The 21,945-nt window shown below is 40.3% G+C and overlaps 1 protein-coding gene across 2 annotated transcripts in view; it reads right to left on the bottom strand.

Annotated features, from left to right (window-relative positions):
* The window catches only part of plxna2 (plexin A2), a 280,254-nt gene that overhangs the window by 118,512 nt on the left and 139,797 nt on the right, over positions 1-21,945 (bottom strand). For both annotated transcript variants that reach the window (XR_005130735.1, XM_017694224.2), the window contains exons 5-7: positions 16,409-16,509; positions 5,304-5,427; positions 822-975 (exon numbers count right to left, since the gene is read on the bottom strand). Coding sequence is in view for 1 of the 2 variants with exons in the window: in XM_017694224.2 (XP_017549713.1) it covers positions 822-975; positions 5,304-5,427; positions 16,409-16,509 (379 nt within the window). In the remaining variant the exon portion in view is untranslated. The remainder of the gene's footprint in view (positions 1-821; positions 976-5,303; positions 5,428-16,408; positions 16,510-21,945) is intronic.

The raw sequence follows: 21,945 nt of genomic DNA on the forward strand, positions 1-21,945 counted from the left end.
TGGTGAAAGAGGACAATGAGGTGACAGAGGGCGATGACTGAGAGTGTAAAGCAAAATCTAAAGATAAGTGGATTAGATCTGTAAATGAACAGTACAATGAAAAATCCTATTTCAACAACATACACATTGAAAGATTTTCAACATTTAAAAAACACATAAAAAAAGTAAAGTGTGATTTGATGTGAAATCCTGTGTTCTAGAGAATGTGAATAATTCACTGGTGAAAGAAAGCTTTAAAAGTAATCTCACAGAAATGTGAAATGGTTATGAATATGTTGTCTGATGCTGGTGACATTGTTTTCCAGCAGTTTGGAGATTATGTTCTGGCCTTTTTGTGAGTCATGCAAAGTGAGTCATGCAAAATAGTACCCTGATTTATTTTTCTTATTTAGTGATAGTTTCACTATTTTTAATATTACACATAAAAAACCTGTGTGGTTTATCTGTCATTTTGAATAATTCAATGTCAATTTATATGGTAGACACTGTGACCCTTTGTTACATACCTATTACAAACCTGTTGCTATGTGACATGTCTTTTTTGATTGACAGCATTTTAGGTAAGCAGACAATTTACATTTAACTGTACATTTATGACATTTGGCTGACGCTCTTATCCAGAGCGACTTACAATTTGATCATTTTACATAGGTAGGCCATGGCGGTGTTAGGAGTCTTGCCCAAGAACTCTTATTGGTATAGTGTAGGGTGTTTGCCTAGGTGGGGATTGAACCCCAGTCTACAGTGTAGAAGGCAGAGGTGTTAACCACTACACTATCCCAACAATAAATGCAATTTGCTTGATCCCTCTAAAGCAATACCTTGATCAGTCGGAATGATGGGGACATCTTTAGCAGCTGGAGAAATGCACAGGATCTGATTGCCATCCACCGTCCCCTCTACCTCTGTCAGGTTCCCAAAGGAGCAAGTGATTCCAGCTGAGAGATCTGGAACATCTGTTACCTTCACCAGCAGCTGAATGCAGGGGCAAGAGAGAAAAAAAGTTAAGCATTTTCATGTATTTACTTCTTTCCTCACTTACTTACTTTTATTATTTCTTTATTTATTTCTTTATTTATTTATCAGCTTAGCACTGCAGTATTTCTGAAGCGAGCATAGTCCTGCAGGTACATAACAGATGGCCTCACCATAAGGCAGTGGTTCAAACTGTCAGCCAACTCTTAGCCTCAGATGCAAGTGACACTGCATTATAAAAAGAACTAGTAAGGCTGTTTTTTTGCATTTTAAAGAGATGAAAATGGACATCTGACAAATTCAATCAACTTCTTGAACTCCTCTTTCTCAGCTCACAACAACACACAGACATACACACACAGACACACTGTCTTTTGAAGTCTTCCTCTAGGGAGCAGTCCCACACAGATGCTGGAGCTCTCTATAAATAAATATTTTCCAGCTCCTTGCTGGGGCGGGCGCTTCATGCTCCAGCCTGGTAGAAGAGCGTTTGTAATGACTGGGTTGGCATTTGTAAAGGCTTTCTGTTTCACCTGACCGTTTGAAGGTTTTCATCGTTCCAGCTGACTAGCATCTAAAACAGCGAGGACGCTGAGTGGATCGAGAGAGCCAGCTTATAGCTATAACGCATCACCAACGAGGCCTGACAGCAGCACTGGCTGTCGCTCAGACGTTCCCATGCCCTTTTCATCCAGTCTTTCCGCGCAGAGGCACGTCCACAAAGCAGCTAATTACACAGCCCAGGAGCTGACCCGTCTGCTCGCTGATTACACGTGTTTTCCCTGCTACACATGCGCACGTGTGCACGACTCGTACGATGAAAAGGAAAGCTGTGGGGAGCATAGCTAATTGCTAATCCTGAGAGAGCTCAGAAAGTAGATTTTCTGAAGCCAAATCTCTCTAGAACAAGCATCTGATTCATGCATTCAGATGTTTTATGTATGAAATTTCCAGCCTGATAAGCCAGCAGCAAATGAATATCTATGGTCAACAAACAGGCCAATATATTAGCAAAGAACTATAGAAAGTGTAGGCGAGGGCTGGGAGTCAATCCCAAAATGAATCGATTCCTCAACTCCAGGCATTTGATTATTGCGAGCCGAAAGGTTTGGACTAGATTCCTCCCAGTGATGTTCAAGTTTGCCTGCCTTTGGTAAGCAAAGTAAAATGTAATATTTGTAAAGAAAAACTGGTTTATAATCAAACAACACTGCCAGCGCCAAAACATCTACCCACCTAGGTTTTGAGAGAGCTTGGGAGAGAGCTTTTGAGTTTCTTTATAAAGTATATAAAACTAGTAAACTGCATTGTTTAATAATGCAGCTGAAACGCAATTAGGCTTAATATTCTCCCCGCATCCCATCAGTTATCAAAACAGAAATACATTTTAGTCACTCCTGTTAAGCAATTGTTTAAGAGTGGCCATGACAAAAGCATGTTGAAAGTCCTGAGTAAAGGTGTATTGGAACTTCATTATTTAAACTTTATTTTAAATACAACTAACAGCATATCTCATGGTTTGAACCATTAAATCATGCTTGGTGTGCGTTTGAGTTAAGCTTAACAATAAATCTGTGTTGCCATAGTGTAGTTGGCATCATGCCCATTTAAGGAACTCTGTGTCTCAGCTTATTTAGCAGACGCAAAATAATGAATACCGTTTTTGAAAACTGCACCGTGTTAAATAAAAAATGTTTCAAAGCCGAAACATTTTGCCATGCATACATTTTCCTCAGAATTTTAATGGATCCTCTGAGGCCATTAAATAACCAAAGTACTACTGCTATGCAAGCTAACACTGCTGTGCACTGAACTGAAATTATAAGAACAAAATTCCCTGTGAAAACCAGTAAGCTTTGCCAAATGTTATGCTTAACCTGCTACAATCTGAGTAGCTGAAGTTGTTATATTATTAAATATATGTATTAAAGAACAACAGTAAACTTACTTTACTGTGACATAATTTCATTTCACAACAGTGAAGCATTTATGTTGAATTGTTCCTATTTCAACTGCAAAACAAGGCGTATTTGAGAAGATCCTGTGACACCAACAGAGTTTGGAACCTTTTTGAGTACCATAGGGTGTGATAACAGCTATGTTTGAAAAAAACATCCATTTTTCCTATGAAGAGTAACCCCTCAGACCTGGAATATGGGCAAGACACCACCAGTTACAGAATGACGTCATGACTTTAAAGGTCTCATCAGATGTAGACAAAGTGCCCACATCATTTGAGGTCTACAGTTTAATGAAACATCCTTTCCTATCTGCTTTCCTTGATGTTGCTTGATCTGGTAGCCATGTGGATTCACATGCAAGCCAGCTCTGTTGATATATATATATATATATATATATATATATATATATATATATATATTCAATGAGGCAATGATCTACAGCTCAGGAAAAATGAAACAAAGCAAGGAGGAAAAGATGTTTCATTTTTGTCATGGACTAGGAATGATCTCCTCTTGCTGGGCATGCTACACTTGGGCTTCTATCTTGCTAACTTGCTAATCCCTGAAGCTCCTGCCTGTATTTATGTTGTGCTTTTTATGCTCTTTTTGCTGCATGTTAGCTGTATGGCTGCCGCGCTGTGGCTATTTGTGTGTGGGTAGAGGTGGCTAATTGCTAGCAGCATTTTTAATAAAGGTAATTTGATTCTTTTTCGCTGCTTTTTGCAGCATGGGCTTTGTTGTCATGGCAATAGCTTCCCGTCACTGAGCCTGCTGCTGTCGCTCGGTGGAGTAAAGCGACAGAGCAGCTCGTTACCTCCGTAAACTGCTCTCTGTACTTCACAAACTTGGTTTGATATTTGGATACTGCAAGCCTGAGCTGTTTGTGGGAACCAAATGATGCCAAGACGACTGAAATTTTTAACATTTAGATGCTGTAGGAACATTTAGTTAGTCCCAATGAGTCAAATGGCTAGCTTTAACAAAAATTCAGCTTTTATTTGAAGTAACAAATGAATAAAAAAAGAGTTCCTTCTGGTTTGAGGTTAAGATTGTTAACATTAGGTGTAAGCAGTGAATTGGATTGGTATTTAGCGATAGTAATACGGTGGAAAATGTGTGTACAAAGGGCAGTGGAAATATCCTTGAAAGACAGGATGAAGCACATGTAAGAGAGAAAGAAATAGAAGGACAGAAAGGAGTGATTGTTTAAAATAAAAGCTTTAATGAATGCTAGAAAAAGAAAAGACAGAGAACGCTCTCTCTGGCCGTCCTCAACTCGGCACAGAACACACGCCAGCCTCTCCTCAAACAAAACTCCCACATCAGCCTACACATGCACATTTTGGCATCTCACCCACACATGCACCTTGCCTCTACTCGCTCAGTCTCCCATCCACCCACACCATGCATTACCGCTCAACCGAAAAGCAAGTGAGATAAACAGCACATCAACACATCTCCATACAGAACAAATTTAGGCAATTTGTGCTTACAGTCACCAGAGAAAGCAACAGATTCCACATCTATGTTTTTGTGCATTTAAAAAGCTGACTGTGAGTGTAGAGAGAGCGTTCTCTCAGATTCACTAAACCTTCCTCAAAATTCATTTGAGCTGAACTACACTGGAAAATGGAACACTCTTTTATTTATGCGATTTCCAGTCAAAACAACCATTGAGCAAAAGTTATTCATTGCTCAGGAAAAATAGGTAAAAAATATTTAACAGAAAATTATACAAAAGCCTTTTTTTTGCACCCAACTGCCACTTCAACTCTTCCTTCTTTCAAATCTTAAAACCAGTGTCTTACAGTTGTGTCCTCCCAACAAAAGAGGTTCCCAAAGCTCTCACTGACATTGTTTCACTTTAAATAAACACTGACATTTACACAACAAACTACCCAAACATACTTAGCTGCCTTGCAGATTTTTTTACATGTATCTAAAATGATGTAAAACATGAAGCAAGATTAAATAGATTAGATATAAAATAATTCACTTGCATAAAAAAGAGAAAAGTCTGAGGAAAGTCTAAAGAGTCTAAATTTGCTATTGAGATTATATGGACAATGAGAATAAGAAAATGCAACCAACATCTAAGCCTGGACTTTGGATGTACCTGCAAGAATCATAGATAAATATAATTTTTAGATTTCTTTGCAAATAATTAAATCATGTTTCCAGAAAAGCATGGAAGCTGTAATAAAGGCAAAGGATGGACAAACTAAATACAGAAAAAACTGAGACTATATTTATTTATTGAAGCTCCTTTATGTTCCTGTTGAACATGTTTTTAGTTTTCATCCTGTTGCTGAAAAATGAATAACCTGCACTTGATGCCCCAAAATGGTACCAAAATTTGTGACTTACTGGTACACCGGGTTCAGAAACTGCAATGCTGTCAGGGTATACGGTGGCCTTTATGCACTGGTTCAGGGTGGCTGCAAAACGGTAGGGTTCATTGGCCCGTTCACATCTGTCTCTCTGAGAACACCTATGGAGAGGAAGAGAAAGAGAAAATAACTCATCAATATACTCTATTATTATATACTCTATTACAATATACTCTACACAGTTCATTTAACTCTGTGGACATAAAAGAAATAAAGGATATTAGCAGTGAATAGTCTGTTTTCTTATTATGGTTTATTATTGTCATTCATTCCATCACACAATATGCAGTACTAAAGGTTATGCAATCTTCTTCTATTGGACTCATGCTAAGCTGAGGAAAGACCGCTGTCCATGGTACTTGATGCACATTTGCCTCAATCAGCATATCTACCAGCAGCGCTCATAACTACTGGCCTCATATTCACCTAGACAAAGCACGCTGATTAACCCTTCAAAGCCATGGCAAAAATGCAGCTATATTTAACCCATTCTTCTGCATCAGTTGTCATTTATTTTCATAAGTAAAAAACAGATTTTTATTGTGTCTGCAAGTCTACCAGGAATATTTTTACACACTTTAGTCACATTTAATTGTCACTCTTATAAAACAAATATCAAATATCCAAACTTATGACATCAGTCACAGCAGTGGAATAAACTGAATTCTTATTCCATTTTTGTTCCTGAATTTTTCAAGAACACAGGCTTTAGTTGTACTTGGAAGTCCATGTATAGCAAAATCAAACCTAAACAAAAACACAATATTAAAACAATATTAGCTTATTTTTAAAACATGTCTCAGGATAAAATAGTGGCAAACACTATCAGCCTGCAGGCGTCTACCCACTACTGCTATGCCAGTTAACGTTTACATGGATGCATGCTGTCATTGGCCATGTGCCATTGCTGTTTACAGAAGTTTTGCTAGAAAGCATGGAACAACATTTTTTACAACTTCAGCATGTAGATATATAATCAAAATCACTATTGCAGTGCATACAACAACAAAGGCAGCATTGTGCTTCTTTCATATAGTCATAGAAAACACAGTAGCACACAGACAGCTTCAATTCCACATTTTGATACATTTTACAGTGGTTTATGGTCCAACAAGACAGGGGGCAGATCTGAATGACTTAATGGAAACACAGAGAGAAAGCTCTGAATGTACTGCTGATTGTATGAGAGGTAAGATAAAGTAACACTCCTGGGAGTAATATGGAGGTCTCAGTGGAATCTTTTAATAAGGAATCTGACTTCAGATCAGTAGCTAACGTTTTTACAGTTCTTGTAGCTCTTCATGTGAGACAGCGAATGGGAATAAAAAAAATAGCACTCTTTTAGGGTTCAAATGATCCTCGGTCTCTAGAGTACTTCTCACAGTGAAAGGTTCAACTTGGAGTTTGCAGCAGCAGAAAAACACATTAAAGGTAATTTGAGCATGTGCTGTAAGAGAGAATGGAAGCAGGCCATGTAAGACAGCAAGGAGCACTACTATTTGATAAGCAAATAGCCTAATGGTTACAATACGACCTGAGTTCTGTAGTATCTAAATGTAATTTTATGGTACATGGTTAAAAATAAAGGTGCAAGAAGTGCTGCTCATTGGCTTCTATTATAAGTGTGTTTTGAATCAAGTACATGGAAATATCTTAACCATTTCTGTAGTAGCTGTCTGTTTGGTACAGGCTCAGCATATAGAGGTTAGCTTGAAAACTGTTAGAGGATTCTTTTGTAGAACCATTCACTGAAAGGTTCTTTAGGTGTTTAGAGAGCCAAAAGTGGCCCTGTAACAGCATCACTCCAAAGAACTGTCTGTGGAAGCTTTATTTTTAAGCACAGACAGACTCGGGGGGCAAAGACCCTGTCCTTTCGGCCTCACGAGGTGCCCTACTGGGCAATGCATATTTTATATCACTTCAGCTATTGTTCAGTATCTGTTTCTGTGAGGTACCGCTAATTCAGCCTCACCCTGGGATTACATGCAGCGGGTTGGCTTAGATCATTGCTCTTGTACCCACTCTAGATTTCTACTCAACATCACCACAGCACAGGAAATCCCACCAATAAATCCCTGATAACCCCTTATATATTGCCAGTGGCTGATACCCTAGTAGTAGGAGAGGGAAGCTAGCAACTGGAAGGTTTTGGGTTTAAATCCCAGAAGGGTTTTCATGGTTGCACCTTCGGACAAGGCACCCAACCCTCAACAGACCCTGGAACTGCTGTTGATGCTGTGTTGTGCCCAGAATTGGCATAGTTAGGCAATAAAACACAATGACGTATCTATTGTAGGATCAATAAAAGTGCTGCACAACATCTCATTAGGAAAGCATCACATTTTATGTTATGGTTATTTTGAACAACACTCCAACAATGTCAGCAGGGGTGTTAAGAATTCACTACATCAAGTTTTGTGAGATAATGTGGACCCCCAAAAGATTATTATAACTCACATATGTCTAGTAAGTACTTAGTAAATGGCAAATCCCTCTGTGGCAGATTTTGTCAACCGTTGTAGGCTGATTTGGGAAAGACTCCTAACCATAAGTTAACATGCTAATGTTGCCTCTAGTTTGTCTCTTGTGGGTGTGTTTGACGATGCTCTTGTTGTCACTTGTGGGGGTGTGTACACTGTTCAGCTTCTGGCAAGAAAATGTGAAAATATGTACTACATATGTATTACTGTTATGTTCAAAATATTTGGCAATATATGAATTTGTTAGAGTCAGTCATTTAGATTCTCTGTTGCAAGTTGATTGAATAACTGGAAAATTACTGGGTGTTTATTTTGGCCCCTTCAACCTGTGGCATACCACATAACAATGTTGATACACATAGAACATATAAAACATGACGTTGATTCAGATAAAAAGTAGCAAAGCCGAGCTGTTTGGCAGGGCTGTCATGTGCTCATCTCAAGGTTTTGTTTAGCCTTAACATACACAAAGTCATTTTTTCTACCTTTTAACATTCAAATGTTTACTTTTATGACTGGATGTGTGGAGGTACAACAAGGCTGTTCCACCATGTTATGACGGTTGCATGACCATCCTCGACAAAGGTTGATATGGCTGAAATAGCCAGGTGCAGGCTTTACATATGGTTGAAGATGGTGGGTGGGGGCCATAATGGTGCTAGGTCTGGTGGGCAGGTGTATGTAGGAAGTACACATTTTGCAGGCGCAGGTGAATGTTGAAGCATGTGGGTGTGAACATCAATAATAATAATCAAGCTTGTGCAGACCTGTACATTCCACCAGAGCACTGTTTAAGAGCACACATTTTGTAATCACTTTTGTTTTGCATTGATGTGTATGGGAATTGTATGCTTATGCTTCATCAAGCCTCTCTTTGTTTTTGACTTTCGCTCAGTTGCACCCTCTCTCCTTTACTCCCGTTTCCTTTTTTGCTCTTTTTCTCTCGCCCAGGCCTTTCTGACAGGGAGCATGTCGACTTGCATTTTGCAGCATCTCTTTTACATCCCTAATGCTCGAGGGAAAATGACACTTAATGCGCTTTCAGATGTCTACGATGGCTTGTGAATACCATCTGAAAATGTGTGTGTGTGTGTGTGTGTGTGTGTGTGTGTGTGCGCGCATTGAAACTAAGCTGCCAAAGCATTGATTTTTATTTTGGCAGTGTAGAGGGGATGGGGATGCTGTGGTTGCCATGGTGCTGATAGATGGTCATTATGTGTGTGTGTGTGTGTGTGTGGTTAGAGATCCTCCTCTCTTTTTCTCTCATTAATTGAAGTATGTGCCCACCCCACCTGTCTCTGTGTGTCAGTCTGTCTGGCCCTGTACATCTGTCTGTCTGGCTAACTCGGGCTTTGTCTGCCTTGTGGCGGCCCAGGGCCATCTAAAACGCTGTGTGGAATGCTTTTACAGGTACAGACTGCACACACACACAATTTATAATGAATACACACCTACACAAAAACAGCTAGAGAAAGGGAGTACAGATAAAGAATCCATCCACAGAGATGCTTGTTAGTGCACAGGACTTCCAATCATGCCAGCAGTCTGGTCAAAAATATACATTTCATTAAATGAAATGTCTCTAAAATTAACAAATAAGCATTGCCCCTATTGTCAGATGATAGCATGGCTAATCCCCGGCGATGCCACAGCCATCCATTTCTGGGAGTCCAAGAAAGCATAATTGGCCTCACTCTCTCTGGGTGGGTAAGATGACTCTCCCTCTCCCTTCATCGCTCAGTGCAGTGCTAGCCATTGTGGGAATCTGTTAGCTGATGTAACAGAGCTAGCAGTTATTGTTTTCCTCCAAGTGTGTCAAGCTGCTCAATAATAATGTATTAGTGGCAATTTAGAAGATGCAGTGGCTTTGGCCATGACTAATTTTGGGAGAAATTGGGGAAAAAAATATAGAATCCAAAATATTCCATTCAAATCTATTTGCTGTGACAATATGACATGCCTCTTTATCTGTTGTCTTCATGAGACCCTTGAGGCTGAACGTTTAGCATTAGCTAGAAAGCATTAAGTTGGCTTAATTTGTTATCTTTGAGAAAGAAAAATAAAAAATTAAATCTCCTTAATATAGTTTCTCCTAGATAATGAGGTCCATATGCTTAAGCCACCTGCTGCTCGGATCTTTCTCCTGAGCAAAAAAAACAAACAAAAAGAAACCAAGCAACCTTTCAGTAAAGTCACACATTGTGCTCAGATTTGTCATTATACTAACACTTACGTTTAGGTGCAACTGAACGCTGTGATAAGCAGTCTGAGAATGCAGGACAGATAAGGGCACACATGAACATGTTTTGTGTTAAGCCCCAAAAATTGTAGCCCTGTCTTGTCTGTAAAATCAAATGCTTTTGGATATATATATATTTTTTTATTTAAAATGTTAAAATGTGTGTGTGCTCTTATCTCGCTGTCCTGTGTGTGTATATGTGAGTGTGTATGCGTGTCTGTGTGTCTGACAAGAGAAGGTAATGGAGGTGGCGGGCTAACCTTTGGGCTCTCATCCACTACCTGCTTTAAGCCCTGTGTTTCAGCCAGGCAATTACACTGTCCTTTCACTCACACACACACACACACACACACACACACACACACACACACACGGTTTTGACAAGGGTAGATGGACACTAGAAAAAATCCTTTCCTTTCTCCTTTTCCCCCCATCCCATCCAGATCCCAGTAGTGCTGAAAGGCTTGTGATGTGGCAGCCTGATTGAGCACAGGCCACCTCAGGTGTGTGATGTGTACGGAATGGGGGGGGGGGGGTTGGTCTGGGAGACATTTTACAAACAGCCAAGAAGAGGAGAAATGTTACACACAGGCAGGATTCCTGAGGCTCAAGACTGAAGAAGAGACAGCTTAGCAGGTGGTGAGAGAATATAAGATAAAATAAGAGCAGAGAAAAGAAGAGAAGATGCAAACAAAGAAGACAGAAAAGGGAGTTTGAGAAAAGCAAAATAGGAGAGGTGAGGGAATAGTAGGTTTGGGTAGAGAGGAAAAGAAGAGAGGAGGGTAAAGCAAGTTTGAGTAGAGAGGAGGAGAAGAGAGGAGGGAAAGCAGGTGTGAGAACAGAGGTGAATCACAGGTCTCCCATCATTAAATCAGTGTTTTTGCCAGTAATTCAATTTTTTCCAGTATATCCATCTAAAAACAGACTGAACCGAGAAGTAGAACATGACACCTCTTGCTCCTCTCAGATCCGTCTCCTCTCTCGCCCGTCCCAGTCGCAAATATTCCATCATTAATATCAATCCTGTCTGAGGGAGTGCGGACCGCACAGCCTCATGCACCAACACGCTGTGCCGTCTATGCTGGAGATCGATATGCAATTAGAAGCCCATTTGGCAAACTGATAGGTGCAGTCTAAGGGTCCGGCTGTATGCTAACACAGACCCACATGATCAACGGTCAATATGGACATGGTGCAGACTGAACTGTAATCACTTTGGCATTACAGTTATTATTATCGTAGTGATTAGTACTACTTAGATATGGATGCTGGACGGCCACCGAAGAGCTGATGAATCCAATCCCTTCTGATTAGCTGTGTATTGATGGTAGTTTAAGTGTTTATGTAAATGTTGATTTGAGGTTATGAATACGGTTGCACTGGATATTTCAGGGTTGATTTTATACTCGGCCCTATCAGACTCGTAAAGCGAATGTGCTTCACTTATTCGGGTTCCAGCTGTCAGCAGTGGTCGATCAATAGAGTTCTATCATAAAGCATTGCATCGTGGGTGTAGGTATCGTGTCATTTTAGGTGAAAGGTACATTTTCTTTAAGGAGAAACTTTAGATTGATGAAAGGAATAAAAAGGACAGAAAGAGAGAGAGACAAGAGTGAGTGAAAAATGAGAAGAGAGAGAGAGAGAGAGAGAGAGAGAGAGAGAGAGAGAGAGAGAGAGAGAGAGGGAGAGAGAGAGTGAGTTAGAGAAAGAGAGAGTCAGGTAGATTAGGAGAGAAAGTGAGAGCAACAGATAGAGAGAAAGAGAGAGAAAGAGAGAGAGAGAGACAGAGAGAGAGAGAGAGAGAGAGAGAGAGAGAGAGAGAGAGAGAGAGAAAGAGAGGAGGGAAAGGGAGAAAGGAAAAGAGAGGTAAAACAGAATGGAAGAGAGGGAAGGAAAGAGTGAGAATGTGAATGACAGAGAGAAAGACAGAGGGAAAGATGGAAAGTCAGGGAAAAGAGAAAGGCAGAGAGGGAAAGAGATGTAGAGAGAAATAGCAAGAGAAACAAAGAGGAAAATGGGAGAGTCAAGCTCAGAGAAAGTTAGATATTAGTGGTGGGCTAAGAGGGGAAGAAGGGGTACACAGAAGAATACAAGGAATAGATTAGGAGAAAGATGGAAAGGAATTACTTACTGGAAAACAGAAAAGCACAGAGAGAGAAAAAGGGACAGAGAGAGAGAGAGAGAGAGAGAGAGAGAGAGATGGATGAATGTGTATATGTGTGTCTCCCCACAGCAGAGATCAAAGGCTTCTTCCTGCTGTGAGAATCGTCTCATCTCTGGATCGCCTGCAGTGGCCATGCAAACACAACGCCAGCTCACAACCGGACACACACACAGACACAGACACACATTGCATAATCACGTATAACCCATCCTCTGCTCTTATACACATCTCCTCCACACTCACAGTCATAAAACAGCCTCTTCAGCCACAAACTCTGCCTTCTTCCATACAGCGACCCAGAGCTACTGCATGACAACAGATATAAAAGGAACCCCGGTGACCCAGACCCTGCTGGAGCTCGGCCAATCAGATCTTCTCTAGGATTAGCGTTCTCTACTGGCGATTAATCCGGCCAAATCTGGCAGCAAACTTTTGCCCCCCCCATTCACTTCCTTTCTCTCTTTCTCGCCTTCTCGCTCCACTTCCTGCTCTGCATCCTCCATCTATCCTTCTAGAGCCCAAGAAAAGCCAAAATAAGGAGGATAAGTGCTGTTTCTCTGTGGTTCACACTCTGTCCTAACAGCAAACAAGCATTCAAATGTAATGACAAACTGAGAGTCATCACTGAAAATCCATTTATGCTGGCAGCATACTTCAAATGACTAAAATTAAACTACCCCCAAACATACTGTCTCTATGTACATCTAAGCACTGTTAGCTTCATGCAATGGACCAATCACATTAAGGCAGAGGTACCTTTGGGATGAGCTGGAGTTGGAAATTTGCACAAGAGCACCAAAACTCTGTAAATTAGATGTAAAGTTTATGAATTGACAAGTCTTAATTTGGGATTACATGGATTGTGAAAAGCAGAAATGCAGCCACTTTCTCAGACTGAACTGAACTTGATTTTTAAAAAGCTTGGAAAAGAATGATGGCTATAATAAAGGCAAAGAGTGGACAACGTAAATACTGCAAAATCGTTCTTATATTTAATGATTGAGACTTCCATGTACTTTTCTGTTAAATATGTCTCATGCTCATTTTCCTGACACTGAAAAATTTACTTAGTGGCAGTTATGGAAAAAGATTGAGTTTTGCACAATACCGTACTTGTACTGAATATCATTATACCATTTATAATTGACACCAATATTCAGATATGTATCCAATCTGTGATCTTTTATAAAAGTGGCTCAAATCTGATTAAAAGGTTAAAAAAAGATCAGGTTTTTGTGTTCACACTGCACTGTGAAAATCTAATCCATGTCATGTTTAGGCAAAAAATAGGAACTGTGCCACTTCAGAGCCATAATGTGAATGTAGCCTTCAGCTGAAACTCTGGGAAGGAGTGTGTGTGCATAATGCAGGCCGTAGTCCAAGCGTGCACTCGGCACTCTTATCCACACCCACCAGCTTTGAGTGTGCTTCAGACAGAAAGGTTGTTTTTGCGTCCTGTGATCTAAACGGCGGTCGCTTTTTGTGTGGCCCCCCGGCAGGGCCAAATCAAACTCGCTTCTCTGCCTAACTCCCTCTTCTCCGCTCTCTTTCTCTTTTTCTTCTTCTCTGTTTGCCTTTCACTCGGCAGCCGGCAGCTGCCGGTAATTAGAGGGGCCGTCAGCAGATCGCACCACTCTGAGGCGAAGGGGGTGGGGGTGGAGAGGTGTTGGAGAGAGAGAGAGAAAGACAGAGAAAGAGAGAGGGTCCTGACCACCTCCTTCAGCTCAGCAATGGAGCTGGATCATGCTAATGTGCTGCCATGTTCCTAATTATGCAGCCTAACCCAGCCTAGTTGCTATCGAGGAGTGGAGAATACAGCAAGAACAGGGAGAGACAGAGACAGAGAGAGAGAGAGAGAGAGAGAGAGACCCATTCATAGCATCTGCAAAACAGTGATCAAAGGCGTGGATGATTATGCATGGAAAGTTATCTCCATCTTTCTTTCTCTCTCTCTCTCTTTGTCTTTCCTCCTTCTATTTTTCTGGCACTCACTCTGTCTCTTCCCTTCTCTCTGCAACTCTCTTTTCCTGTTTTCTCTCATTTTTTTCTATCACTCTCTCTCCCCCTCTCTCCCTAACTTTCACTTTCTTGCTTTCTTTCTTCTTTCTCTGCCATTCTCCCTCTCTCTCTCTCCCTCTCCATATATATATGGAGGAAGAGGCTCCTGGGGGGCCTGGGCGAGCAAGAAATGAGCAAACATGAGCAAGGAGAGGGAAGGAGAGAGAGAGAGAGAGAGAGAGAGAGAGAGAGAGAGAGAAGCTTAATTTCATCAAGTCAACACTGATTGTGGAAAGTGTGCCCACTGTGGCCACAGCTGGGCCGAGAGAATGATACCATGCAGGGAAGAGAGAGAAGAGGAGGAGAGGGGATAGAAAGAAAAGGGAAGTGAAGAGAAAAATGAAGAAGTGGGAGAGAGAATAGTCATATAACTTTACTGCTGTGATGAAGAGGAAGATCCAGTCACTGTAAAGCTGCTTCACTATTGACAGTACAGGATTCTATAATACTGATGATGTGTGTTTCACTGTTGACTCACAGGGTATGTGTGCCATACAGCCTTACACTGTGACAGGTGAGAGTGTTCACAGTGCATGTGTGTGCATGTGAGCATGTGTGAATCCAAACAGATTTACAGATACTGTAGACCCATTCACACCTGGCACTTGCACACAAATGGGGTGATCCGATCATAAATAGACAATGCAAAGTCCTAGCAAAACTAAACTCTCTAAACTACAAGGTTATACAGAAAATACTCTTTTATTATTGTTTTATTATATATTTTATTATATATGTTTATTATATAGTTTGGACGGGTCTGTGCTGACTGGCACAGATTTCATCACTGTTTCATGTTTTCATTATCATTCAAATGACTGTTCAAGTATTTAATAAATAAAATAATTGTTTTTTTGCAAGCCAACATGTTTTGCTTTTTCTCTCTTTAGGTCACAAACCAAAACCACCACCTTCAACCATTTTTGGCCAAAATGGTTTGTGCATTTCTCGTAGATGCAGCTGTTTCACAAAAGCTACTAGTTAGAAACAAATGTTAACGTCAAAGTATATCTTTGCACTACTTAAGTCAGTGTCGGCTACGGCAACAGCTCAACTGATATGTAGTTGTAAAAAATTTGTTTACTTTAATGAACATGCTTTTAATGGGACGTCCTGACAAAGCATGAAAGCAACACCCTGAACTTTCGCCCTTCCCCATCATGCAACCAAATGCTCCTGAACAATACATTTCACAATCTGATAAGGGTGATGTAGATTAAAACACACTGAGGCTAATAGCACTTAATGCTCCTGTTCTGGCATGCTCTCTGCTAGCAATGGTGGGGGTCTGGGCTGCCTCGAAAGCCATGCTGAAGAGAGAGCAGCTGAATTACCTTGCGCTCGGGGTATTATTTGTCCCTGTCCCGCCATGGGGGCCATGTAAATTACTTTAAGTGCATTTTTTCATGGAGCTGCCACCATTAGGAAAATGCTAGTAGATCGAGCTGACAGCCCTATTAGGATAAAGCTGTCTTCTGTGTGTTGTAAAGGAACGGAAAGGCAACCGTCACACAAAAATACGTCTGCCAGCAGAGAAAGGTGATACATACTCTGAATTCAGCTGTTCTTAGCGTTTATCTGTCTTGTTTTCTTAACATCTGAATCTATCTAACTACTAACCTCTTCAGTCTTTCCTCTTTGTAATCTCCTTATTTGGTTTACTCCATCATTAACTATTTGTGAGGATGGGGCCTCCTTTTGAGTCTTGGTTCTTCTCATGCTCTCACAGAGTTTTTCCTGCCACAGCCATCCTTGGTTTGCTTATTAGGGGTCTGTAAAACTGCTTTCTGATAACGCTTATTATAAAGAAGAGCTATGCAAATCAATATGGACTGAGGTGAACTGAAGTATTTTAAGTAGAAATGCATTGCAATACGACAAGGCATTGAAGACTAAAGCTGATGTATTTGGCTGCAGTTATGCACATGAACCACCAGGTGGTAGTCATGGACCCTGCTCTTTGCTGGGGGTTATTCAGAGTCCCTTATGGAAGTCCCAAACACAAAACTTACTGTTTCTTTAACAGCAAAGAAAGCTATGACACATAACACAACAAGCAAACAAGCTAAGTACCATAAAACATGCAGTGAACACAGTCAATAAGCAATAATAATAATAGTTATTGTTATTGAGGCACTTACATGTTGTGTAGCACACACCAGCCGCAGTGCGGGTCTCCGGAGCTCAGACACTCGCGGCACGTCCCATACTGCTCACACGATTCGATGGGCACCTGGGTCACCTGCAGAAATCAGACAGAATGTTCAGATTTGATTTTCAAACTATATAGACATTTGGCATGCATTGAAAAGCCCAATTGAAGCATGAAATATGGGCTTTTATTGACTTCTCGTACAGCTGAAGGAAGGCTTTTCTTTTTTTCCTCTGCTCAGACACAACAGTGGGGTGTTCAAAGTGGGCCATTAATTGGCTCCAGTGGAAAGCAGATAAGGGTCAGATAGGAGGAATATTGATTCCTGTCATCTCCGGAGGACAGGAGCAGCTGGAAACCAACACAACACGCCTTTTATTCATAATAGATAACACCGGAACGTACATATCCAGACGTGATACTGTTCTGTGAGAGTTTGAAGTAAAAGCTGAACAATGAAGATATTAATAGGCACATGTGAATGTTTTTATATATTTTTCAAAATGAAAATATCTTGAACATGTAGGATAAAAAATAAGCAAACTACAAAATCAACACCAACAGCGATCCTGATTTTAAGTGCCTTTTACCACATATACGATGTGTGTGTACGTGCGTGTGTAACTATATGAGACACACGTCCTTCCATTACAAAACAAACCTGCATGTGTGTGTGTGCGCATTTGTCATGGGTGGATGACAGACGGTCAGGAGTGTGTGCAGCAGGACCAACTGGTGCAGCGGACGTGCGTGTGTCTTCTGAAGCTTATCTCTGAGACTAACCTCAGTCAGCGCAGCTGTGAGGTTGACACAGGAAGACTTAAGCATTACAGTGAGCTATTGTATGAGCCACTCTCACAGAGACCACCAGACCACATTTATAAATCAAATCAGCCACTGAGTTTAAAGGAGATATTTCTGAGAATATTAAATATGAGATATCTACTTGCATAAAGAAAAAAAAAGGCAAAGGAAAATACATGAAAAAAAGTTTCCATAACTGTAATTAAAAGATATACAGTACTGTGCAAAAGTCTTAGGCACCCAAGACACATTTTCAAAATCTATTTATTTGTGTAGTTTGTGTTTATTTGTTGAGAAAAGTGTTAATATTTTATAAAACTTTTTCTTGAGAGACTGAAGAAAACCAAGCTCCACTCTTGGACATCAAGATTTCAGACATGATCAAATCTACAGGTACTTCTATCCAACCTTCCACTTTGGGCCATGACTGATGCTCATCATCTGAAATATCCAAATGTTATTTAGGTCCACAGTCCACAGTGAAAGTTTTCATGATTTATAAAACGCCATGTATTCATTCCAGCCACATATCAGTATTGCAAAAAGCAATCTCACAACAATGATCTGCAGTAGTACGTGTTGTCTTTACGAAAGAGCAATGTATCCTGTGAAAAATCTGTGTTTGAACAATTATCAATCAACAAACACCAAACACTTGATATATTTATCTGTTTCTCACCTCACATGCACGCTCTACTCATACACACACATACTCACACTTCAAGAGTCAAGTGAGTTATTTGTTGAGTAACTCATTTCACTGTTCAATTCTTCTCATAGCCAAACAAACATGCTGGAAACTGCATCACCAAATACACAGTTGTCAGTAGCAGTTATACATTTTACACACACACACTGCAGTGTAAGTAGCAGACGGAGAGTGGGCTCCGGAGACGCTGCTCATTTTGTCCACTGACCCACAATGCCCCTCACCACTCTGCACACGCATCCTCCTGCCGGCCACCCAGCATACAAGGGCAGAATTGCTGCAATGGCCAGACCACTGCCAGACTGCAGCAGTTTTTCTGTTTGGTTGGTTTTATTTATTTACTTCTACTGTTGCATTTGTACATTTTCGGCTATTCTGTGTCTGATTATGACAACTCTGAATTGTGTAACATGTGTTCCTATGAGACAGTAAAGTGCACCTGGAAGCCATCAAACGCACACACAGAGATATATAATACCCTGTGCCAGAGGTCACGAGACTCATGGGGCCTTTCGTGACATGAAATGTATGTTTTTTTACTCTCTTTTTGTCTCACCATTTCTTTACATCAGTATCATCTGTTGATCGTTAATAAAACAGACATCAGCTATCAGTAATGGAACTTGATACAATATTTTTAGTATTAGTTTTGTGGAAATGTACGTTTGTAGTCAATCATGTTTGCATCTGTAGTTTTGTACTGTAGCTACAAGTCATTGAAACACTGAAACTCAAACGAAAGACAGTTTGAGGCAAATGTTATTAATCAAGCATGGAATTTAAACAATGCTTAAGTGTGTGTATAAACTTCTATTGTTTTTAGCTACATTAGCCTCATCACTCCAGCACTCCAACTAAAGTGCAGATGCAAACTTCAAAAACCAAATATATCTTAGCTCATCAACCTCATTGGTAGTAAGGGCAAAGCTGTGTCAACTGGAAGTTTCATCAAACTATTATTTTAAGCTCAGAATCGTCCTCTATTGTGTTGCTATGTGAATATCAATGTTAACTCCTGACCACGCGAGCAGAAAGGCTTTCTTTTATTTCCCTGTGACACTTATTCAAGGGAGAATGAAGTAAGAGACAGTTTTAAGATGGATAAGCAGACCCAGGGTTTGAGTAATGAGAAGGGTGGAATAATACTTAAGATCCTGCTTTGTGTTTGTGCATGTGTGCGCGCATATGATGTATAGCCACGCTAAATGTCATGACTTTGGTTGTAACAGAGTGGAGCTCCACCTGTCCCCCTCACCCAGACCCCATGAGCTCCCTCAACAAAGGTACGCATTCAGGCATTACTGACCAACAGCACTGCTGTTGTCTGAACAGTCACTTCTGCCTGATGTATAACACACTCACACATACATGCTTGTTTTTATTCAGTGTCAGGATGTGGGGTCTCACACATGTCCTGTATATATTACATTTACATGATCTACAAGTTAGAATTTTCTGACTAAAGCTAATGCTAAATCTTAACCTCAGTAAGCAAAAAGAAAGGTTTCACATTTCCAGTTTTTAAAAATGAAGAAGAAAAAAGAAAAAACTTTCACCTCATGCTTTTTACATGTTTGATGGTGTACAGACTCTCCAAAATTATAAACAAGACACCATGTTCAAATGTAATATTCCATATTTTAAGTAGTTTGGAAACAATAACAAAAAACTAAAACTAAAAAGATATTTAATTAATATATTGCAATTATCTATTTACTACCATATATAATTTCTGTCAAGTTATTTTCTTTACTTTTATTTACTTTTGAACACCCCTGGCCAAATTACACGTTTCGTTTTTTATTTTAATTTCTTTTTAAAAGGCATGTTTAGGTTCATGCCATCCTCATTACCATCTCCACTACTGTGGCTTCGATTGTACCTCCATTCTCTCAGTATCAAAGTCAGTGTAAGAAAAGGTACTAGCTCTTACTTAAAATGTCCTAGCTCTTAACTTGGTAAATCAACTTATCTTTTCAAATTACATTTTCCAATAATGCTTTTTAGGATCACTTGCAATGTTGACAACTTCACTGACAGAAGAACGTTCATGCTTTTTATGTGCTTAAACTGTTAACCCATAAGTGAGAGTGTGGGCAACATTCAGCCCCTGTTTACACACACCCATACAGTGTCACTCAACACCACATATGAAAGTTGACCGCAGGGAACAGTCCCTTTCTTCCTCCCTCCCTCTCTCTCTGTGCCCCAGGATAAACAGGTGGTCCCAAGTAATGAGTCCAGCACATCCGCGCTGCAGTCCAGCCTGCTAACAAACAAACCTGTTGGAGGCCAGGCACACACAGAAAAACGCCTACAGTTCTGATCCACATTCTGGATTCATCTTACATTTCTAATTATTTTATCAATATACTACCTTCAAACACATTTACATTACTGAAAACACTCCAAACACTCAAACACTGACTCAGCTCTTCAATGGCAGCATTATATAGAGGGGCTGATGGGTCTCAGCATCTTACAGACACCAGGCTCAAAAGCCTCAGACTGCATTATTAGAAGACAAACCGCCTTGCTGCCAGATGACACTATGTCATTGCCCCAGCTCCCCAGTGTAGTCTTTGACACGGTGCCTTGCCAGGGAAATGAATGGTGGTCGCTGATAAGTGAGACTACATTTCCCAGAGTGCTCGTGAGGGGTTAATATTATTGCAGGCTAACTCTCACTGAGGCAGATGTATGGACATGTTAGCAGCTGATAAAAAAGTAATGGGGTAGGGACAGCTGCAAAGCTAGGTGATAAAGCTTCAGCAGGTGTGTTTAAGTGCTAAGCAGGGTCTTATGGAAACACATGTGATTTGTACACTTCATGTCAGAAATAAATTTCATTTTACATGTTTCAATTGAGTCAGTTTCCCAACACAACGTGTTTTTTTTTCACATCTAATTTAACTAAAGCAAAATTCCATTAGTGTGCAGTGATGTGCTCTTGCATAGTATCTGGGGAAAGTTTTCACTATCTGTGTTAATAAAAGTCCTTTGCATTTATTGTTTAATTATTTATAAACAAAGCTTTTCTGTAAATGAAATGTGTGAGCTCAAAGCTCAAAGAGACTCCACAACATAAAGCCTCCATACAGGGATATTAACTGATTAACTGTTAACCAACACATATAAATTATTGCTTGATAATCAATGATATTGGTTAAAAAACTTAATTTCCAATAATCCAGTGCTGGACAAGACAGACACCTTTGCTCTCACACACCCCTGCAGCTATGAAATTATGCAAAATAATAACCTTAGCAGAGGTTAAAAACCAGCACATACTCAATACTCAATTTGTTGGACATTACTTCTTTCAAAGCCTTTTGTACCATAAAAATAAACATATTTGTGTACTATAACTCTTTCCACGTTTGCTTTCACACAGTTAATACTGCTTCCAAATGTTTGGCCTGTAGTCTGTATGTGCATGTATGTGTTATACCATGTGTCATAAGTGAAGGGAAGGACAGAGAGAAAAACAAAACAAAAAAAACATGACAAAAAAGAAAGATGAGGGGGGTTAGTAGAAAGAAGTTTGGGTTAGTCTGGAGCAGCTGTTGGCCAGCACACACTGCAGTCACTCAACACAGCAGGCTGACACAATGAAGCCTGTTCTCCCACCATGAGCCGCCTGCGCGTGTGCATGCTATGCATGTGTCCATGAACGTATGTGCCTATATGTAAATGTAAATGTAATATGTGTGTGCAAACACATTTACACCAGCCAAAGTGTGTGCTCCTAACAACTGCATTATAATTTTGTGCACAGCGCACGACCATTTCTATATAAATACGTGCGGCTCTTGAAACTGCATCTATAATTTCAAACCCATTATGTTAATATTTCTTCCTGTTGCTGTCTTCACTCTTGGCACTGCAGCATTTCCATAACAAAAGGCGAGAAGAAGAAAGCCGTAATGAATTCTAATGTAATCTAAATGTAACCTTGGAGAGGCAGAGCCAGCGGGAGCGGGCCAACAGTTGTGGTTCTGTCGAGGCCAACG

The sequence above is a fragment of the Pygocentrus nattereri genome, chromosome 9, assembly GCF_015220715.1.
Source record: "Pygocentrus nattereri isolate fPygNat1 chromosome 9, fPygNat1.pri, whole genome shotgun sequence".
NCBI lineage: Eukaryota > Metazoa > Chordata > Actinopteri > Characiformes > Serrasalmidae > Pygocentrus > Pygocentrus nattereri.